The following is a 23,173-nucleotide window of genomic DNA, read 5'->3' on the forward strand; positions in this document are numbered from 1 at the left end:
ATAACATACACAATCAGTTGGATATAGAAAACTATCTTTCCTAGAAGGAAGTAAAAAGGCACAGTGATAACAGAAGGTGGGGAGAAGAGGGGGAAGGAAGACTGATAAAAGTGAGACCACATTGGGGAAGGTGATGATCAGAAGTAAAACATGTGTGAGGAGGGGAAAGGTGTGGGGGTAAAAGAGAGGGGGGGATAAACAAGTGAAAAATAGCATGGAAGGAAATACACAGTTATCATAACTAAAAATGTGAATGGAATGAACAAACTCATAAAACATAAGTGGATAGCAGAATGGATTAAAAACCAGAATCCTACAGTATGTTGTTTACAAGAAACACATTTGAAGCAGAGAGATATACACAGGGTAAAAGTAAGGAGCTGGAGCAAAATCTATTATGCTTCAGCTGAAGTAAAAAAAGCAGGGGTAGCTGCTCAGATAAAGCAAAAGCAAAAACAGATCTAATTAAAAGAGATTTTAAAAAGGAAACCATATCTTGCTGAAAGGTACCATAGACAATGAAGTCCTATCAATATTAAACATACCAAATGGTATAGCATCTAAATTTTTGAAGAAGTTGAATGAGTTACAGGAAGAAATAGATAATAAAACTATACTAACAGGGGATCTCAACTATATAAATCTAACCAAAAAAATAAATAAGAGGGGCAGTTAGGTGGCACAGTGGATAAAGCACCAACCCTAGAGTCAGAAGGACCTGGGTTCAAGTTCGGCCTCACACACATGACACTCACTAGCTGTGTGACCCTGGGCAAGTGACTTAACCCCATTGCCTAACGAAATAAATAAATAAATAAATAAATAAGAAAGAAGAAGGTGAATAAATTCTGGAAAAGTAAGATATGATAGATCTCTGGAGAAAATTGAATGGGAATAGAAAGGAATATGCTTTTTTCTCAGCAGTACATGGCACCTACACAAAAAATGACCATGTATTGGACATTAAAAACTCACAACCAAATGTAGAAAAGCAGAAATAGTAAATGCATCCTTTTAAGATCATAATGTAATTAAAATTACATTCAATGATGGACAATCAAAAGAGAAATTAAAAATTAATTGGAAATTAAATAATCTAATCCTAAAAAACAAGTGGGTCAAAGAATAAATCATAGAAACAATTGATAATTTCATTAAAGAAAATGACAACAATAAGGCAACATACCAAAATTTATGTGATACAGCCAAAGCAGTACTTAGGAGAAATTTTATATCTCTAATTGCTTACCTTAATAAAATAGGGAAAAAGCAGATCAATGAATTAGGCATGCAACTAAAAAAACTAGAAAAAGAACAATTCAAAAATCCCCAGTTAAACACCACATTAGAAATCCTAATGAAAGGAGAGATTAATCAAACTGAAAGTAAGGAAACCATCAACTAATTTAAAAAAAAAACTAGAAGCTGGTTTTATGAGAAAAATAGAATAAAACAGATAAACCTTTGGTTAATTTGATTAAAAAATAAAAGAAGAAAACCAATTACTAGTATCAAAAATGAAAGGGATAAAGAGGAAACTAACACAATTGTCAGGAGCTATTTTGCCCAATTATATGCCAAAAAAAATTGACAATCTAAAGGAAAAGGATGAATATCTACAAAAATATATATTACCCAAATTAACAGAAGAAGAAATAAAATATTTAAATAACCCATTTTTATAAAAAGAAAGAATAATTCATTCCAATACAATATAATATTTGGAAAAATAGGCAAAGAAGGAGTCCTACCAAATTCCATTTACAACACAAATATGGTTCTGACACCCAAACAAGGAAGAGCCAAAACAGAGAAAGACAATTATAATTTCCCAAATGAATATTGATGTAAAAATATTAAATAAAGTGCCGGCAAAGAGATTACAACAATATATCACAAAGATCATACACTACGACCAGGAGGAATTTATACCAGGAATGTAGGGCTGGTTCAATATTAGGAAAACTATCAGCATAATTGACCATATCAATAATAAAACTAACAGAAATCACGTGATTATCTCAAGAGATACAGAAAAAGCCTTTGACACAATATAGCACCCATTGCTGTTTAAAAAACACCCATTCCTATTGAAAGAAAAAAACACTAGAGAGTATACGAATAAATGGAGCTTACCTTAAAATGGTAACTAATATTTATCTAAAACCATCAGCAAGCACTATCTGTAATGGGGATAAGCTAGAAGCCTTCCCAATATAATCACAGGTGAAGTAAGGATGCCCATTATCACTTCTATTATTTAACATTGTACTAGAAATGTTTGTTAGCTATAGCAATAAAAGAAGAAAAAGAAATTACAATAGGCAATGAGGAAATAAAACTATCACTCTTTGCAGATGATATGATGTTATACTTAGAAACTAAAAAACTACTTGAAATTATTAACAACTTTAGCCAAGTTACAGGATATGAGACACACACACATAAATCATCAGCATTCCAATACATTATCAACAAAGTCCAGTAGCAAGAGATAGAAAGAGAAATTCCATTTAAAATAACTGTTGAACATATAAAATATTCGGGATTCTACCTGCCAAGACAAAATGAACACAACTATAAAAACACTTTTCACACAAATAAAGTCAGATCTAAACAACTGGAAAAATATTAATTGCCCATGGGTAGGCCAAGCCAACATAATAAAAATGACAATTCTACCTAAATTAATCTATTTATTCAGTGCCATATCAATCAAATTATCAAAAAAGTATCTTATAGAGCTAGAAAAATACTAACAAAATTCATCTGGATGAACAAAAATTCAAGGATATCTTGAGAAACAATGAAAAAAAACAGAAAAGAAGGTGATCTAGCCATACTAGATCTCAACCTGTATTATAAAGATGTAATTATCAAAACAATCTGATACTGGCTAAGAAACAGACTGGTGGACCAGTGGAATAGATTAGGTACAAATTACATTACAATATGTGACCATAGTAACCTAGTATATGATAAACCCAAAGATCCAAGCTTTTGGAACAAAAACTCATTATTTGACAAAAACTTCTGGGAAAACTGCAAAACAGTATGGCAGAAATTAGGTATAGACCAACACCTCACACTATATACCAAGATAAGGTCAAAATGGATACATGATTTATACATAAAGGGTGATACCATAAGCAAATTAAGAGAACATTAAGAAAGCAAAGAATAGTTTATCTGCCAGATTTATGGACAAGGGAAGAATTTAGGACCAAAAGATACAGACAGCATTAAAAAATGTAAAGTAGGCAATTTTGATTATATAAAATTTAAAAGTTTTTGCACAAACAAAACCAATGCAATCAAAATTAAAAGCAAAGCAGAAAAATTAGGAAAATTTTGCAATAAATATCTCTGATACAGGCCCCATCTCTCAAATACATAGAGAACTGAGTCAAATTTATAAAAATATAAGTCATTCTCCAATTGAATAATGGTCAAAGGATATGAACAGGCAGTTTTCAGACAAAGAAATCAAAACTATCTATGGTCATATTAAAAAACACTCTAAATCACTATTGATCAGAGAAATGCAAATTAAAACCTCCTCACACCTATCAGGGTAGCTAATGTGACCAAATGTTGGATGCTGGAGGGGATGTGGGAAAACTGGGACACTAATGCACTGCTGGTAGAGTTGTGAACTGATCCAACCATTCTGGAGAGCAACTTGGAACTATGCCCAAAGGGCTACCCTTTGATCCAGTAATACCACTGCTAGGTCTATATCCCAAAGACATTTAAAAAAAAGGGGGAAAGGACCTATTTATCCAAAAATATTTACATCAGCTCTTTTTGTGGTAGCTAAAAACTGGAAATCAAAGGGATGCTCATCAATTGGGGAATGGTTAAACAAGACATGGTATATGATTGTAATGGAATATTATTGTGCTATAAGAAATGACAAGCAAGATGACTTCAAAAAATCCTGGAAAGACTTACATGAACTGATGCACAGTGAAGTGAACAAAACCAGGAGAACACTGTACACAGTAGCAGCAATATTGTCGGATGAATAACTATGAGTGACTTAGCTATTCTCAGCAATACAATGATCCAAGACAATTCTAAAGGACTAACGATGAAGCATTCTACCCACCTCCAGAGACAAGAACTGATATTGATTGAATACAGACTGAAGCATACTATTTTTCACTTTCTTTTTTATTGTCTTCTTATACAAAATGACTAATATGGAAATGTTTTACATAATTGCACATGTATAACCTATATCTGATTGTTTATCCCACCAGAGAGGTGGGAGGAGAGAGAGAGAAGAAGGGATAGAATTTGGAACTAAAAACTTTTAAAATGTTAAAGAAAAAATATATAATGAAAATGTATATTAGAAATAAGTTACTAAGTAAAATCAAGTTTATCATCTTTTCTAAAAAGGATATGATGTATGCATGTTTTGAGTGACTCTACTATGTGTCTGCACATTTTATAGAATTCAAATTTTTAAGAAAATTCTAAAAGTTTGAAACAGATTGGTTTCAATATTTTCTTTTTGCAGTTTTGATTCCACTTTTTCAATGTGTCAAAAAACACAGTTTCACTTTGCCAACATTTTCTCCATGCTCAAAGGGTGGAAAGACAAGTTTTCTCCCTCTGGAAAAGGAATTTCAATCACCACTGCAAACCTGCCCTAGAATTTGGGTTTCATCTTCATTTTCAAGTATCATTTTAGCCTAACTTTAAAGCAGAGATCATGGAACCTTTTAGTGAAAGATCATTCTAGTCATTCTGGTCAGATGGTTACATTTAATTAATTGTTTTAAATGAAATTGGTACATCAACTGTCATCTTTTCTCTTCTTACTAATCCATCATGATAATTAGAAATGGCCTCTTTCTTAGTATTTCCTTTCATTTCCTCCTTCCTCCTTTTTGCCAATTTCAGAAGGTTCTCATAGTAATAATCATTCATTCAACAAGCCAAACTATCTCCCTTTCCAATCTCAGTTATATTATTTCCTGACAGGCTAGGCACTTGTTAACAGAGAGCAATGATTCAATTTTCTAGGCTTATCCTAAAATATTGTAGGAAAACTGCCACTGATTCTATTTTTAGATACTTTTATTGACTCACTGGGCAACACTAAGTCTTAAAACAATAGAATCTTAGCCTTGGAAAGCACCTTAGAGGTCACCGAGTCTAACATTTCTCCCAATGAAAGAATCATTCTACTCAAACATCCTTGACAGGAATACATCTCTTTTAAAACACTTCTAGTGACAGGGAGATCACTATTTTGTGACACAACCCACTCCCCTGCTAGACTGCCTCGACTGTTAGAAAGGTCTTTGCCATAGTAAGCCCAACTCTGCCTTTCTAGAACTTCTACCCATTGGTCCTAATTCTGCCTTCTGGAGTCACATGTAATCAACTACTACTCCCTCTTCCAAATTACAACAATTCAAATATCTGAAGAGAACTATTATGTTTCCCCTGAGTCTTTACTTTTTAAGGCCTAAAATCCCTAATTCCCTCAACCCAATTATTAAAGTCATTTCCAGACCCCTCAAAATTCTGACTGCCCACCTCTACATATTTTCTCTACTTTGCCAAATTCTACTTCAAATACAATGTGCAATAACAGTCACCAAATTTCAGCTGTGGTTTGACCAGTGCAGAACAAAGTGGGACTGTTATCTCCCTTGGACTGTATGTTACTATTAAGGTGACTAAGATGATGTTCACTTTGTTAGCAGCCACACCACACTGCTGGCTCATACTGAGCTTTTCCACATGAACTAGGTGGTCTGGTCAAAAGTACTTACACAGCTGAAAGTTTTAACTTAAATGCAGAATTTTACATTTATTTCTGATGAAGTTCATCTTGTTAGTTATTTAAACTGCTTTTCTATTTGTAAAGTGGAAAAAAATGCTTGCAAGTTACACACAGATACTTTGATGGTGCTAAGACAATTTAATGAAAGACACCGCCCTATTCTCCCCCACTCGCTAAGTGTGTAATACTGGGCAAGTCGATTCACATCCCTGGGCCTCAGTTTCCCATCTATAAAACAAAGAGGATACACTAAATGATGTCTGAAGTCCCTTCCAGTTCAAAATGTTCTTCCACAGTTCTGGTTTGTTACTGACTCTCTTCCCTTTTATTATCATTGCCTCATCAAGCTGGATGGGCAACCACACATAGTCCATTTACATACCATGTAAATAGATATAAATTGGCTGTATACAGGTTATGTACATATATACATGTATCACAATAAGAATACAAATTCCATTCTGCCTGGAAGCAAGGGGGAAGACTAGACAACTAATGACTGTGATTTCCCTACCAGTGATTTACTCAGAAATAGTTCTATCATCAAAGGACAGTGTGGGTACTCTCTCCAAAGGTACCAATCACAACCCATCCACATTTCCTCATTCTATGTGACTGCTGTCTATCTCTTCCCATAAACCTTCTACAGGGGCTCCAACATTGTGTAGATACCTATCAACTACTCTTTGCTCTCACCACAGGGCTGATGGGCTTGCCTTTTCGGCTCAGGTTTCTCTGATGACATCCTCTCTGCAGCTTTCCTTTCATAACTCTATGTGGGTAACTTGTTGTGGCCTACTGCACTGGCCTTTGGTGAGGCTCAATTTTATTTCTTCGGACACTGTGATATTCAAAGCCTTAGCCACACAGCATCACTGGAAGAATATTGCCGCTTCAAAAGGCAGGTCTCTCCCTATCCCAGGAAAAGCTCAGGATCACTAAAAGCACTATACAATTTCTCAACTATCTTGGACCCATAGAGATGGGCCAGAGCTGCCCATAAAAACGTATATGGACAATTCATTACTTATTTAAACTAAGTCTAGAATTAAGTAAAAGGAGATCAGGTTGAGTCTTATTTGGGAAACATAGTAACTCATGTTTTCAAAGATCTCAAAATTCTCACTGCCAAAAAGAAAAAAAAAGGCATCTGTTTAATACAAATATTTTCTTGGCAATGTTATTTCACTGTAAATTATGGAAGATCACAATCTCATTTACAAGTAGCCCAAAAGGCAACAGAAAAATGTATGGTCAGCATAAGGATACTGTAACATATTACTAAGGGTGGGTAGTCCATGAGAAGTGACAGAAAAGACAGCACTGAAGACTTCAAAAAGGAGGGGGCCTGGTCATGCCATAGAAATGATAAACAAATCAGTAGACTAGTCCAGGGGCAGCTAGGTGGAGCAGTGGATAGAGCTCTGGCCCTGGAGTCAAATCCAGGACCTGAGTTCAAATCCAGTCTCAGACACATGACACTTACTAGCTGTGTGACCCTGGGCAAGTCACTTAACCCTGATTGCCTCACCAAAAAAAAAAAAAAAAAATTTAAAAAAAAGTCAAAGACAATCCATAGTCTAGTGGTAACTCTAAGATAGTAAATGAAGCACAGGAAGCCTCCAATTCCTTGGGTGTATCCTTTCTGAAGGATTTCTGAAAAAGTATGGACAAAAATGGCATAGGATAAGAAGCCATGAAGAAGTTAAAATCTGCACTGGGGAAAGGGAGTGTCCTCACTGTTGACATCAAGTTCCATCCAAGGATTAAAGAATGTCAGTACATCACCTTGTTAAGCCTTCCAAATACACACAGATGCAAAGATTTTTTTCTACCTTTGGGATTATATTTACTCTCATTCTACAAATGTTCATTTGCTTCTAATTTAAGACAAGCGTACAGAAATATGTTCCAGTAAGAGTTTGAATTCCGATCTGCCTGAAAACAGGGGGAAGAATATATAACATGACTCTGATTTCTCTATTTGTGACTTACTCAGAAATGCCGAATCAGGCAGGAAGAGAAGAGACAAGATAATTCCAATCGTATGTAACCACAACCAGAAGTGGCCTGTGTCGCTGCCTTTTCCCATTACTCTGAGGTCTTCAGAGGCCCACACTATATCCAACACTTCCTTTCTAACTCTCCCGAGGGGTCCTACTAAGCTATGGTTCCGTACACAGTGGGCGCTGGCATGTTGCTGACTGGCCACTTCTCTTCTAGGTGTCATACAAGACATCAGCAGGGCAGGCTGCCTGCCTTCAATCAGGGCAATTCTAAAATTTGCTAACACCCAATGAGGCGGCTTGTGCAGTCTAAGCTCTGAGAGCACTGACTGGAGTCAGCACATCTGACTGAGCCTGAGTCCTGGGTGACCTTCAATGACTCACCTCATCTCTCAGGACCTCATCTTCCCAATATATAAAATGAAAGGGTTAGACAATCTAAGGGACCTTCCTTCCAGCTCTGAATTCTATGATCCTCCATTTTTCCTAAATCTCAACCTCCCTGGAATGCAACTGTTACGTTCTGTACTGAAAAATATACTGAACCTGTCTCTAGTTATTGAGGTATTACTAAAATCCATCATCTCAGAAACCAGCCAATAGCTACTAATTATTTCTATTCTGTGCTTTTTAATTTGTGTTGATAAATTCAGACCATGGGACACTTGGTATGCCAATTCTTTGATATTCCTCATTTGAATTCCTTATTATACTTTCTTCTTGAAATCAATCATAGCTCTTACATGCCAATATAAACAGAGTGTAAAAAAAGATCCTGTGGAATCTATTTTGCTGCCAAACCAAAAAGGTAATCTGAAAGAAATATCTGGAATAAATATCACCATTTTTAAACGTATGGACAAATATTCTTATCAATGGAAACCATATTCCAACTGATCTGTGATTTCATCAGCTTGCCCATGCAAACTACAATCCACGTAGGCAACTTTCTCCCACTGCAAAATTCTTGTTCACGTCTCTCCATAAATCCTCCATTAAGGATGCAGCCCACATAACAGAGGCCTTGCTCTGAACATTTTAACATGGCAGCATCAAGGCTATGTGTTTTCCCTCATCTTCACTACGTGGCTGGCCAACTTCGTTTCTCCTCTTCTATATCCTTTAGGATGACATCCGTGCCATTTCTGGAAACCAATCAGCATTCATTGCTGACACCGATTCTTAAAGAAAACTAGAGTGTGCTATGCTGATTCTTCACTCTGGCTTACTCGTCCTTCAACCACATGTAAATTACTGGCCTCCAGCTGCTAAGGGTACTAAAACTAGACATAAGCCCCCTTTCATTAGGTCCCCAAACAAAAACACCATTGGAAATGCACATCTGAGTTGTCAGGATCTCAACTCACTCTCCCTCTCTCCACAGCAACTCTTCCAAATCTTTTCATCCCTCCTCAAACCTTCCCCGGTTCCTCCTGCTCCCCTCTTTCAGTCGAGAACCTTGCCTCATATTGTACAAAAAAAATTGAGGCCATTCACTGTGAGCTCCCTCTTCTCTATTCTTCCTCATCTCCTATCACTCAGATGCCTTCTGACACTCTCTCCTTCACCCTTGCCTCACATGATAAACTGGTCTTATTCCTTACCAAGGCTAACCCTCCTACTTGTTCAAGCCATCCTATTCCATCCCATCTCCTCCAAAAGATGTCATCTCCACTCTTTTACTTATTTTCAATCTCTCATTGTCTACTGGTGGATTCCCTACTGCCTACAAATGTGCCCATGTCTTCCCTGTCCTGAAAAAAAACTTCACCTGACCTTTCCATCCCTACTAAACACCATCCTATTTCTCTTTTGCCCTTTGTAGCTAAACTCCTCAGAAAGGCCATGTACAATAGGTGCCTCCATTTTCTCTCCTCTCCTTCTATTCCGACTTCCAATATTATCATTCCACCAAAAATGCTCTCTGCAAAGTTATAAACGATTTCTTGACCTTTTCTCAGTTCTCATTCTCCTTGACCTCTCTGCAGCCTCTGACACAGTTGATCACTCTCTCCATCTTGAATCTCTCTTCTCTCTAGGTTTTTGGGATATCGCTGTCCTGGTTCTCCTCCTACCTATCTGACTGCTCCTTCTCTCTCCTTTTCTGGATCTTCTTCTGGATCATGCCCTCTAACCATAGGTGTCCCTCAAGATTCTGCCCTTGGCCTTCTTCTTTTCTCCCATACTACTTTACTGGGTGATCTCATCAGTTTCCATGGGATTTAATTATCTATTTCTTATCTTTATTAATATTTAACTATCTATGCAGATGATTCTCAAATCTACCTTTCCTGCCCCAATCCTTCCGCTGACCTTCAAAATTGCATTTCCGACTACCTTTCAGACATCTTGAACTGGATGTCCAGTAGACATCTTAAACTCGATACGTCCAAAACAGAACTCATCATCTTTCTCCCTAACTGCACCTCCCCACCCACTCTCAACCCCTACCTTCTCTATGACTGCAGAGGAAGATGCCATCTCCCCACTCCCTCAGGCTCACCACCTAGGAGTCATCCTAGATTCCTCATCATCTCTTACTCCCCATATCCCAGCTGTTGCCAAGGCCTTTCAACTTCACCTGTGCAGCGCCTCTTAAACACGCCCCCTTCTCTCCTCTGGTATTGCCACCACCCTGGTACAGGCCCTCATCACCTCCTGCCTGGATTACTGCCACAGCTGCAGGCGGGTCTGCCTGCCTTAAGTCTCTCCCTACTCCAATCTTTCCTCCATTCAGCCACTAAGGTGATTTTCCTAAAGCTCAGGACCAATCATGTCACACCCTCTACTCAGTAAACTGCAGCGTCTCCCTATCACTTCCAGGATCAAAAATAAAATGCTCTGTTTGGCATTCAAAGCATACTCTTAAATCCAGCGACACTGACCTCCTGGCTCTCCATCTCTCGACTCTCCATCTCTCGGTTCTGGCTATTTTCTCTGGCTGTGCCCTGTCCCTGGAATGCTCTCCCTCCTCCACTCTGACTACTGACCTCCTCTGCTTCCCTGAAGTCTCAACTAAAATCCCACCTTCTAAAGGAAGCCTTCCCCAACATCTCTTAATTCCAGTGCCTTCCCTCTCCTAATTAACTCCTATTTGCCCTGCATATGGCTTGTTTTGTATATATTTGTTTGCACATTGCCTCTCCATTAGATTGTAAGCTCTTTGGGGGCAAAAGACCGTCCTTTGCCACTTTTCTGTATTAGCACAGCCCCTAGCATATAGAAGGTGTTTAATAAATGTTTACTGATTGATTGATTGACTGTAGTCTCTACTTTAGGAGGAAGTACTCACATTTGATAAAACTTTAGTTTGTTGTTATTATTCTCTAAAATGTTTTTTTTAATAAAATTCACATGCCAAAGAAACATATCTTCACAAGCCCAAACTGAGTCCTCTGCCGCCACCACCATCATCCTCCCCTGTTCTCTGACTAGTCATGAAACAGTTAAATTTTGAACATACACCATATACCCTGCTGGGTATCTTCCTGAACCATCTGAAGGGGGGGAAAAAAACGGTCACAGCCAGTTACCCACATTTGAAGAGTGTTCATTAGAACATCTGTAAGCACACACACACTCTCTCACTGTCAGCTTTCTGCTGCCACGGCCCCAGTGTGCAGGCACAGAATCTTCCCAAAGTGATGACATTTTAAGCCTGGTTTAGAAGCAAAGATTTCAGGGAGGGGGAAGCAGGCCCTCGGGCGTTCAGGTAGGTCCAATCCATTCATTTCTACCAAATCTAAAGCTGGGGGGCCACTTCATAAACTTTGGGGGAAATTATAACGCCACACTTCAGAAGCTTATTCATTTCAAGTGGACTGGGTGTCCAGATGGGGAAGGGATAATGAAGAATGGGGAAGCTGGGTGGCTTTTCTGGCTCAGCACACTGCGGGAATTTAATCCCTGTGCCTCTGGAGAGCTGTGTATTAATCTTAGTGCACAAATGCTTCCCTGGCAGAACTGTCAGAAAGAAAAACTAATCCCAGTTTTACTGCTAGCAAAAATCAAATAATGTATGCATCAAACCTGATTAACCTTGCAAGATGGTGTTAATTCATAACACTAAATGCCTGCAGTTACATAAAGTTATCAGCTATTACGGGGCGATCTGAAAACATGGGCAATACTGACCGATCAAATCTGATCTTAATCCAGAGTCCAGTACCTTCTTCAAGAAGGTAAAAAGCAGGGGGGAGGAGTAAGGAAGACTGATATGAGAAACTACAAACCCAGACCCCATATTGTAGACTTGGTTTGAATATAATCTCTACTCTCGGCTTCAAAATGAATAAATGAAATTCTCCCACTGAGAAATGTTAGCGTGGGGTTAGAAAAACCATAGAAGTGTAATGGTATGAGATTTCTGTCTTTTAGAAAAGCTCTTCAATGTGTGCTCACTTTGAAATTTCACTCGCTTAAAGAATAGTGCCTTGTTTAAAATTTGGCCCATTTTAATTTATTCTTTTTTAAAGAAAGATCATTGTTACATTATTTTTATTTCCAGTATTTTTTTTAAAACTAAGGCATGCCAACTCTATAAAAACTGTGGAAAATGTAAAACTGCCTAGTTCAAGGAAAATATATTTGACCCCGTAAAGTGACACACAACTAACCCAAAAATAGGGCCAAATAACAGGTTGTGCTGATGAAACATATTTGATCGTTTACATATGTGTACTACTTACCTGATTGAAATAGGAAGTATTTTTTTAAACTGAATAGAGAAATATGTGATGAGTGCTGCTAAACACAGAAGGCAAACTTACCTTACTTATTTCTCATCTCAGTCACTGTCCTGAGGCCCCCGCAATGACAATGAGGTGAGTTACCAACAGGGGATCAAAGGGAGGGCAGGTCAAAAATTCAATACTATCAAGTACTCATTTCCAAAGCCGCTAGGGAAATCCAACGTGACCCTAAGCTAGTAGGGATGAGGAGACTCTTCCTTGACTCTTGTCCAAGAACAAAGTTTTTATTTAATCAAAAATAATCATGTTTTCACATTGAGAGTCCAAGATCCCTAGGACATTCAAAAACTGAAGCCAGCAGGTTAAAATGAAAACTTGTTTTTAAAAGCCTTACTGAACAAAAACCAGCCTGCTCCATCGTGCCTGCTTCACCTGTGGGATCTGGAAGCCATTCCCTACTGCAAAGTTTGTTTTCTAACCTATTAACAGCCTTCCCAGGTGTTAGAAACAACCAGCCTTTGGCTTCTTTGCGGCCTGTGCCCCAGAGATATGCAGCTATGAGAGAATGACGTACATACTGCTGTGTATGATCACCTATGTGTTCCAGTTTATTGAATTGAGGGCCAGGAATAATTCCTTTCAGTTATTATGGATTCATAGCCAGCACTTTCTTAATTACATGACTGCCATCTCTTCTTGTGCCAGGATAAGCCAATGGTAAATAAATCTGCCCAGTGGGATTAACACATGTGTGTGTATGTATGTATGTATATATACATGTATATATGTGTATGTATGTGTACATATATAGATATATACATATATCTATATATGTATATATGCGCTAAACCCACATACCTGTATTTTCCAGGGAAAAAGAAAACAAAGTTTTTTTTGGTTAAAAAAAAACAAACCCTTCTTATACATCACTTCTAGCCCTGTAAGTATCTAGGGGACCAAGATTATTATCAATGGATTCCACCCTGGGGATTCGGAAGAGTTCAGAAGAGTGAATGTTTAAAGGGCACTCCTAAGTCCAAAACCTTTATATAGAGAAGATTTAATAAGATACAATATGGAGCACTGATTCTAGGTAGAAACACCAACAGCTCCCTGAAAATAACTATAAATTAGGGTTAGGGAACTATCTATATGGTTCAAGGATACATGGGTAGCGAACTGATCATGGAATCAGAGATTCCAAGAGTTTAGAAGAACCCTTAGAAATCACATCACTTGAACCTCTCACTCCTCATTGAAGGAATTCCTGATTCTCCAAACCCTGGGAGCCTAGTGGTATGAAAGACTGAGGGAAAAGGACATAAGAGAAAGGCACTAAATTGTGTTATTTGAACAGACCTCAGGACCCCCAATTTAATTCAAGCACTTTTAAGCACTTTCCAATTTGTAAGGCCTATGTTAGGCACTAAGGATACAAAGTGAAAAGCAACATGTGATCTGCTTACAGTCCAAAGAGGAGGATATATGGTGCCCCATTACGTGTGATACAAAGAGAAATGTGACAAGGACAAGGAAGAGAGTGAAACAAAATGCTCGAGGAAAACTGAAGGAGACACGATCACTTTTAGGGAAGACTTCAGGGCGGCCTGAAAACCCCTGAATCTGGCTACAGAAGAAAAGGATTTCCACAAGCAGAGAAGAAATAGGTTCTAGGCAGGCAGGACAAGGTAGCTTACACAAATACACAGATGTCAATGGAACAGCCAGAAGGCCAGTTATACTGAGGCATTGAGGGTGTGATGGGGAGTAGTGTCAAATGAGGTAGTTGAAGCTAGACCATAAAAAGCCTTAATGATGGCTAATAATAGCTAGCATTTCCATGGTGCTTTAGGTTTGCAAAGTGCTATATATGGAATTGCATTCGATAGCCAACAACACCAAAAAGAGAGGTAGTTACTATTATTATCCCCATTTTGCAGATGAGGAAACTGAGGCACAAAGAGGTCAAGTGACTTGCCTAGAATCCCACAGCTGGTAAGTGACAGAGCCAAGATTTAAACCCAGGTCTTTTTAACTCCAAGTCTTACGTTCTATCCACTGCATCACCTAGCTGCCTCCCTTTAAATGCCAAAGGAAGGAATTTTACCTTTCTCTTGGGGGCAAAGGGAAGCCACTGAAGGTGACTCGTTCTATTCCTAACCAGCTCCACTTAGCCCAGAAGGTTAAAAATCCAAACACAATAAGCAGTCATCCTAGTTTCCAAAGCTTAGCAATCACCTGTCAGCATTAAGAACATCATCCTCCAAGTGTGACAAGTTATTATACACTAACAGCATCACTTGTGACAGGTTCAGATGTAGAGATTTAGTAGCATATTAAAAAAGAGCCCAATAAATCCAAGACATGTTTTCCTGCTCCACTCTGACACTACTGTTTCTGGTTGTTTCCCGAACCTCTTGGCCTTAGTTTTGCTACTATTTAAACAGGGAAGGTATGTTGCATTCGTGGACCCAGTATCCCTCTAAAGTTCATGTTCTAAGTAAGGTCTAATTACACTTACTTTGCATGATAAAGGGTATTTAAGAAATGCACTTATCACATTCTACCTTGAACCAGACTTGTCTGAGTATTTCAAATAAAAGATTTTATTTATTAGATAGATATGCATATATGTGTATATATACACATTTATATATGGGTAGGTATGTACATACAGATATGTGTACATATCTATATGTACATGTATAAATGTACATATATAGCACTTTGCAAACTTTACAATGCCATAGGAATGGTAGTATTACATGAATCTCCTTCACTCTATTACATTATAAGCACCTTTAGGAAAGACACTGCTGTTTTTCATAGTTGAAATAAGAAATAAATCCATCGGCTTACAGAAAGCAGCTGCCTCCCTACCATTGCTCTACCCTGATGTATCTCTTGTAGGACCACTTCTCAGTCTCTTTTGTTGGGTCCTCACCCACCTCCTATCCTCAATCATGGATGTCCCCAAGACCCTGTCCTGTGCCTTCTTTTCTTCTCCCTATATACCGTCTCTCCTTGCTGATCTTACTTTACCATGGTGAAATACAAAAGACTCCCCTTATCTATGTATCTAGCCATAATCCCACTCCTAAACCCCAATCCCATATCACCATCTCCACTCACATGTTCCCCCAGCATGTCAACCTTAATGCTCAAAATGGAAGCCATTATCTGCCCCCCTCCCAAAAGTCATCTCTTTCAAACTTCCCTATTTCTTCGGGGGGGGGGGGGGCACCACCATTGTCTCACTGAACTGGGTTTCATAACTTTAGTGTTATTCTGAATTACTTCCTGCCCCTCATTCCTTATACCCAATCCACTGGCAGATCTTGTCAATCCTGCCTCCACAACCTCTTCTAGGTCCCCACCTCTCCACCCCCCAGCTACCACCCTAGTTCAGGCCTTCATCACTTCTCCCCTGGACTTTCTATCAGAGTTTCCTGCTTGGTTCCCCTGCTTCCATTCTCTTCCCTCTGTGATCCACTGTCCACACAGCTGCCCAAATCTTCCAAAGGCCCAGGTCTGACCTTATCATGACCCAACTCAAAAAGCTTCAGTGGCTCTCCACTACCTCTGAATAAATTATAAAAATACAAATCTCTCCAGCTGACATTTAAAGCCCTACATAATCTGACTCCAACCTACCTTTCCAGACTTATTTCAGAAGACTCCTCTACCCAGACCTGACAATCTGACCCAGACACTAGCCCCGCCCCAAACTTGACATTCCATCTCCCACCTAACTCCTGCCCCACTCTCATTTCAGCCCCTTGTAATAAATGGTTCCTGCAAGGATCAGATTCCGGGTCCCCTCTTATGAAGACTTCCCAAATGAAGATGCTCTCCCCTACTTCAAATTAACTTGTATCATACTTCTCTGTGTACCTGCCATATACACCCAGTAGAATGTAAACCCTTCAGGGCAGGGACTGTCTTGCTTTTGTCTTTAATGCTTAATAAGTGGCTACTGAATTGAACTAGACTTGCACTCTCATATGTGAAAGCATACTTCATTAAATACCAATTTGTTCTCAGAGAAGACATAAAGACCCCTCCCATCTCAGAAATCAGGATAGTGAGAATTAGAGGTAGCAACTAATAGACCCCACTTCCACCATTTTCCTAGCTGTTCTTTGGAGAAAGGAAACAAGAAAAGAGAGGGAGACTGGCTTGCCTCATAACAATAATTCACATTTACACTGCTTCTCTGTGAACTATGTAGTGAAAGTACTATGTCATCTATTTGAAAGATAAAGAAATTAAGGCTTAGGGAGGTTCACCGGGAGGAAGTGTGGTGGAGAACACTAAACTTCAGGTCAAAATCCTCAAAAGGCCTGGATTTGAGTTTGGCTTTGTCCTTTATTAGGTATCTAACTTTGCCTCAGTTTCCTCCATTGTAAATTGAGAGGATCACACTAAGTCAGTAGTTCTTGGCCAGGAAAATGTGAACTTGTTAATATTTTGATAATTACGTGTCAATAGAATTGGTTTCCCTTACAATCCTATGTGATTTATTTCACAGATTTAAAAACATTCAGGGAAAGTCCAAAGGCTTCTCAAAGGCACAAAAAAAAGAGTTAAGACCCCTGGGATTAGATGATGTCACTAACTCTTCAAGTTCAAACACACTGAGATTCTGAGGTTTGGCCAAGCCCACATAAGGATAAAACAATGTCAGGGCTCAGATTTGAACGAAGTTCTAACACAGCAGACAGAAAATGAAAGGGCATAGGGAGGGATAGAGAAAGACAAACCCAAAGAAACAAAAACTACACTGATAAGAAATAGAAAAATTAAGAGTAGGGCTCCTTCATTCAACTTACTTCCATTGTGTATATAGCAGCCTTCAAAACCCCAGCCCGTTTTTCACCCGAGGCTCAGAAGGAGGCTTTTTCCTTAATAATGACTGACAGTGACATCTGAAGCACATGTGGGGCTTCAAGGTTGGCAAAGCACTTTCTATGCAGTCACATTTAAACTTCGAAAGAACTCTAGGTATTATAAAGTCCATTTAGCAGATGAGCTGGTTAGCCTAAAGAGTTTTGACTTGGAAGCCGGGAAGTCCTGAATTCGAGTTCTGCCTGTGACACACACTGACTGTGTGACGCTGGCCAGGCCGACCTCTCAGTGCTGGAGGAGAAAGTACTGACCTGCAGTGACAGAGGGAGCCTGCCACACCCATGAAATGCCAGGTCTAGTGCCTCTCCCTACCCCACTTAACGCAGGAGCAAAAGAGGCTCCGAGGAAGTCAATGGTTTGCCTAGGGTCACCCAGCTCGCAAACATCAAAAGCAGGATTTGAATCCAGGTCATTCCTACTTCGGATCTGGCAGTCTCCACCCTGCCACCCCTGATTAGAAAAGCTGCCTCCTCCGAGGTCCTGCGGTGCTGGTTCTCGAGCCCAAGGGCCTGGGTTCGAATCCTCCGCCACCTCCCACTGGCGCGGCCTTGGAAAAGTCTCCTCCACTCTCTCGGCCCCAGTTTCCCCACCTGTAAAATGAGGGGTTGTGGGGGGTGGGGGTGGTGGGAAATCGGTGACTGCTGGGGTCCTTTCTGACGTATCTCACTACTGCTTTGTGCCCCAGTTTCCTCGTCTGTAAAATGGGATGGGGGAGGTGGATCAGTGCTCTCTAGGGTCCCTGCCAGCTCTAGATCTGTGAGCCCGCGTCCCTTCCCTGCCTCAGCGTCCCCTCGGTGAGATGCAGGTGGCGTGCCCCACGGCCTCCCAGGCCTGCTCCTCTCACCCCTCACCCCGCCGCACCCCCAGCGCGGGCGCCTCTAGCAGCGGCTCCTCCACGTGGCCAGGGAGGGGCAGGAGGAGGCGGGGGCAGGTGGGGCGAGGGCTCGCGTCGCCATGACAACGGCGGCTCCCCGCAGCTTCGGGCCTGGGGCCGCCCCTTCCGTTGGACCCTCGTGCCTCCCCTGCCCCTCAGGCGGCGGCGGATCGGCCTCCACGCTCACCTCGTAGCTCTGTGCTCCTCGATCTTGAGCTGAGAGGAGTCCAGGCTTCCTTCCCTCGGGGAGCAGGGGGAGGCCTTCGCCGCCCGTTAGCCCTGCATCTCTTAACGAAAAGGCTTCTAGGAAATGTAGTTTCGGTCCGCCCGCAGGACTGAGGGGAATGTGTAAGCAACTGGGACTACAACTCCCAGAATTCCGAGGGAAACAAGTCCTCTCCTTAAACCTGTCCCCACGGCTGGAAGAGCTCTGGTAGAAGGTTCTGCAACTCCTGACTTAACGGGGTCATTCGTTTTTGTCTATTGTTAGCTGTTTTGTTTTTGTTGTTCATTGGTGGCTGACTGTTTGTGAGCCCATTTTGGGTTTTCTTGGCAAAGATACTGGAGTGGTTTGCCATTTCCTTCTGCAGCTTATTTTACAAATGAGGTAACTGAGGCAAATAGGGTTGAGTGAGTTACCCAGGGTCACACAGCTAGTTAAGTATCTAAGTCCGAATTTGAACCCAGGGTTTCTTGACTGCAGGCCTGTTTCATAGCTGAACACACAGGTAACGCCATTGGTTGGACAGGAGAACACAGGAATGCTCCTAACCCTAACAGGTGTTCACTTTTGATCCAGTCAGACAGGAAGACAGCTTCAGGGGTTAAATAAAGTTACTTTATTATAATCTAGGCTTCTCAAAGAGAGTTTGCTGATCGTAGGAGCTCCAACCCCTACAGCATTCCCTAATCACACTTCTCGCAGAGGTGTCGCTAGGACTTCTACTGGTCCCCGAAGCCTCTGTGGGGGTGGGTGCAGGCAAACACAGATGCCCCCAACCCTTGAAGGGGCGATCAAGGCAGGTACATGCATTCCTGTATGCATCATCCAAATCCCAACGTGGGTTCTCCACTCACTGGCCAGCGCCCACTTGCTTTATAGGACAACAGACAAAGAAGGCATCTTGCCAACCCTAGCCTCACAGGTTAACTGTAGCCATGTCGTCACTCAGCGCAAGCATAGTAAATATCACGTGTCACCCCCATATCTCACTGTGCAAGCATGGTGGAGATGTTTTCAACCACAGTTCATGGGAAATATTATTTAGGATCCTGGAACTACTATCTAAAAAGGAAAAACAAACTCCTCCTTACACACACTAAAATCCAGTTTATTTATGACACTCCAAACTCTGTCCCTTGCACCATCTAGCTTCCCCGAGGTCATTCTTACCAATAGGATGATTTATTTGAGGAACTTGGATATCATTTAAGGAGTACTGAATTTGGGATCAGAGGACCTGGGTTCAAATCCTGTCCTGCCACTGAACTATGCATTTAAAGTTTGGTGACTTACCCGCCCTCTCCTGGCCATTCTTCAGGGTCCAAGGTCAAATCCCAGTTTTGCCTCTTAACAGCTGTTTGACCGTGGACAAGTCACCTAACCTGTGTTTGTTTCAGTTTTCCCATCTGAAAAGTAAAGGGTTGGACTAGATCACAGCCTGTGTAGCTGGCTCTAAATTCCAGCTCTAAATAGAAGGAAGAACAATAAAAACTTACAAATATCTTTAAAACTTGCAAGGTGCTTTACATATATTGTATCATTTGATGCTCTCAACTACCCTAGGAGGCAGATACTGTTATAATCCCCTTTTAACAGATGAGGAAACCAAGGCAGACCAGTCAGTCAACGAGCATGTATTCAGTCCTTACCACATACCAGGCACTAAGCTAAGTACCAGGAATACAAATACAAGCAAAAGGACAGTCCCCGCCCTCAGGGGGCTTACATTCTAGTGGTTGAAGACAAGGCTACAAAGGGGAGGAGGTAGAGAAAATTACCTGGGCTGAGACATCGTGCCCAAGTCCAGAGAATCAGAGATTGCTGGGATGGGCCCTTCCCCAAGACGGAGATTCAGGGAAAAGCTCTCCAAGAGGAGAAGAGGCTGATAGGAGTGGAAGCTATAGGCAGCTGATTTTTCCTGGTGGCTAAAACTGGGAAATCAATGACTGGCCCAAAGTCCCACGAGTAAGTTTCTGAGAATGAGCTTGAACTTGAATTCCTGCCTCCAAGTCCAATGCTCTCTCTCCACTGCACTACCTGGCTGCCAGTCTAGATGACTATGAGCTCAAGTGTAAAAAAGCAAACACTGGGGGTGGCTTTCCCAATGGGGTGATCACTTATAAGCAATGCAGTCTTGCCAGGAGCAATCTCTGACTCCAGGGCCACCATGTAGCAGCAAGCACCTTGGACCTAGACTCAAGAGGCCTGGGTCAGAAACCTGGCTCACATTAGTAGTGAGATCCTGGTCAAGTCATTTCACTTTTCTAAGGCTCTGTCCCAAACAACCTCGTATTTAACTACTTTGTGTGTGCATATGTATATGTGTGTATATATGTATATATACACATAAATGTATATGCATGTATGTATCTATACATATATACATATACCTGTATATACATATACCTACATACACACATATACAAGTTCAAATTCCTATATATACAAAAAATACAAATTCCTATGTATACACATGTAAGTATATATACATATATACATATGTTACTATTTATTTACTTTAAGGGCAGCTAGGTGGCACAGCACATAGAACACTGGGTTTGGAAACAGGAAGACTCATCTTTCTAAGTTCAAATCTAGCCTCAGATACTTAGTAGCTGTGTGACCTTAGACAAGTCACTTAACCCTTACTTGCCTTACTTCCTCATCTGTAAAATGGGAACATACTGGAGAAGGAAATGGCAAACCACTCCAGTATCTTTGCCAAGACAGGGTCCTATAGAGTCAGACATGATCGAACAACAATCAACAAAAGCAGTGTGAAAATGTGAGTTCTTACTCTTGTTTTCTGTGATTTCTTCAGATAAAGGATCTGCCCATCATCAGTCAATATGTCCCTACATATGATAACAGTGAATAATAACGCCTCCTTAATACAACCAGGTTTCTCTTTGATGAATTTTGATGGACAAGTTTTTTTCTTTGGGCAAAAAGGCTGGCCCAAAAGGTCTTGCCCCACTGGTGTTTTTCTCTTCGATGTCAAGCGGAACCAGCTCAAACTGAAACCTGCTTCTTTCTCTAAGGATTCCTGCTACCTCCCACCTCTTCGATACCCAGCTACGTGCACCTACCAAAGTAGCCTCGAGTCGGAGAAAGTACAATATATCATCCATGGAGGAAAAACCCCAAACAATGAACTGTCAGATAAGATTTACATCATGAGTGCCATTTGCAAGAACAACAAGAAGGTTACTTTTCGTTGTACAGAGAAAGAGTTAGTCGGAGATGTTCCTGAGGCAAGATATGGCCACACCATCGATGTGGTTTATAGCCGAGGGAAGAGCAGGTGTGTTATCTTTGGAGGGCGGTCCTATATGCCATCTGCCCAGAGGACCACAGAAAAATGGAATAGTGTCATTGACTGCTCTCCATATGTCTTCTTAATGGATTTTGAATTTGGATGCTGTACCTCCTACACCTTTCCAGAGCTCCAGGATGGGCTCTCCTTTCATGTCTCCATTGCCAGAAATGACACCATTTACATTCTAGGGGGCCATTGTCTCACTAATAATAGCCGACCCCCCAGCCTATACAGACTGAAGGTGGATCTACCACTGGGGAGCCCAGCTGTGAGTTGCACTGTCTTGCCAGGAGGAGTCTCAATCTCCAGTGCTATCCTGACTAAAACTAAAAACAATGAGTTTGTCATTGTGGGGGGCTACCAGCTTGAAAATCAAAAAAGGATGGTCTGCAACATCGTCACCATAGAGGACAACAAGATTGAGATCCAAGATATGGAGACCCCAGATTGGACCCCTGATATCAAACACAGCAAATTATGGTTTGGAAGTAGCATGGGGAACGGGACCGTTTTTCTTGGTATACCAGGGGACAATAAGCAAACGATGTCAGATGCACACTACTTCTACATCTTGAAGTGCGATGGAGATGACCCAATAGCAGAAGAACAGGCAACGTTCTCCTGCAGTCAAACATCAGCAGAAGACCCAGGGGACTCCACTCCCTTCGAAGACTCAGAAGAATTTTGTTTCAGCGCAGAAATCAACAGCTTTGATGGGGATGATGATATTGACACCTATAATGAAGACGATGAAGAAGATGAATCAGAAACAGGCTATTGGATCATCTGCTGCCCCACCTGTGATGTTGACATCAACACCTGGGTGCCCTTCTATTCCACTGAACTCAATAAACCTGCCATGATCTACTGTTCTCATGGAGATGGCCACTGGGTCCATGCCCAATGTATGAACTTGGCTGAGCAGTTGCTCATCCGTCTCTCAGAAGGAAGTAGCAAATATTTCTGCAATGAGCATGTAGAGATGGCAAGGGGCCTGCAAACACCGAAAAAGACTCTGCCTTTAAAAAGAACTCCATTGAAACCCCTCCGTAAAAAAGCCCCAGTGAAAATAATAACTCCAGCCAAGAAGTCATTTTTTAGAAAGTTATTTGATTAGAATTATAAGAATTTTTTAATTTCAATTTCATGCATCAATATTCAGACTTAAACTAAAGAATCACAATTCTAACACAGGGAATTTCTGTTTTGTCCACTGAAAAAATAGAGTTCAGAAAGCACAATTCCAAATACGTTTATTGGTGAAACTGTAAGTTTAGCAAGTAATATACATAGAAACTTCCAAATCATAACTTTGGAATTGGAAGAGACTTTATATCCAACCTCTT

The 23,173-nt window shown here is 40.7% G+C and overlaps 2 protein-coding genes across 5 annotated transcripts in view; one reads left to right on the top strand and one right to left on the bottom strand.

Moving 5' to 3' along the window:
- Positions 1–18,550, bottom strand: part of CUNH11orf74 (chromosome unknown C11orf74 homolog) — a 103,212-nt gene extending 84,662 nt beyond the window's left edge. For 2 of the 4 annotated variants that reach the window (XM_027837822.1, XM_027837825.1), the window contains exon 1: positions 18,473–18,550. The gene's annotated coding sequence lies outside the window, so the exon portion shown is untranslated. Of the gene's footprint in view, positions 1–17,335; positions 17,414–18,472 lie in introns of those variants that run through there. The other 2 variants (XM_027837823.1, XM_027837824.1) reach the window with 2 other exon arrangements.
- Positions 18,551–21,357: 2,807 nt separating this feature from the next.
- Positions 21,358–22,944, top strand: RAG2 (recombination activating 2). The gene has a single exon (XM_027837676.1). It carries the CDS (start codon positions 21,358–21,360, stop codon positions 22,942–22,944), a length of 1,587 nt encoding a protein of 528 aa, XP_027693477.1.
- Positions 22,945–23,173: the final 229 nt, after the last annotated feature.

Source organism: Vombatus ursinus, unplaced genomic scaffold (genome assembly GCF_900497805.2).
Source record: "Vombatus ursinus unplaced genomic scaffold, bare-nosed wombat genome assembly UNPS02014822.1, whole genome shotgun sequence".
Classification (NCBI taxonomy): domain Eukaryota; kingdom Metazoa; phylum Chordata; class Mammalia; order Diprotodontia; family Vombatidae; genus Vombatus; species Vombatus ursinus.

What these genes read in the sequence shown, in the direction of transcription:
- RAG2 (XM_027837676.1), top strand. Translation starts at nt 21,358, where the DNA reads ATGTCCCTACATATGATAACAGTGAATAATAACGCCTCCTTAATACAA.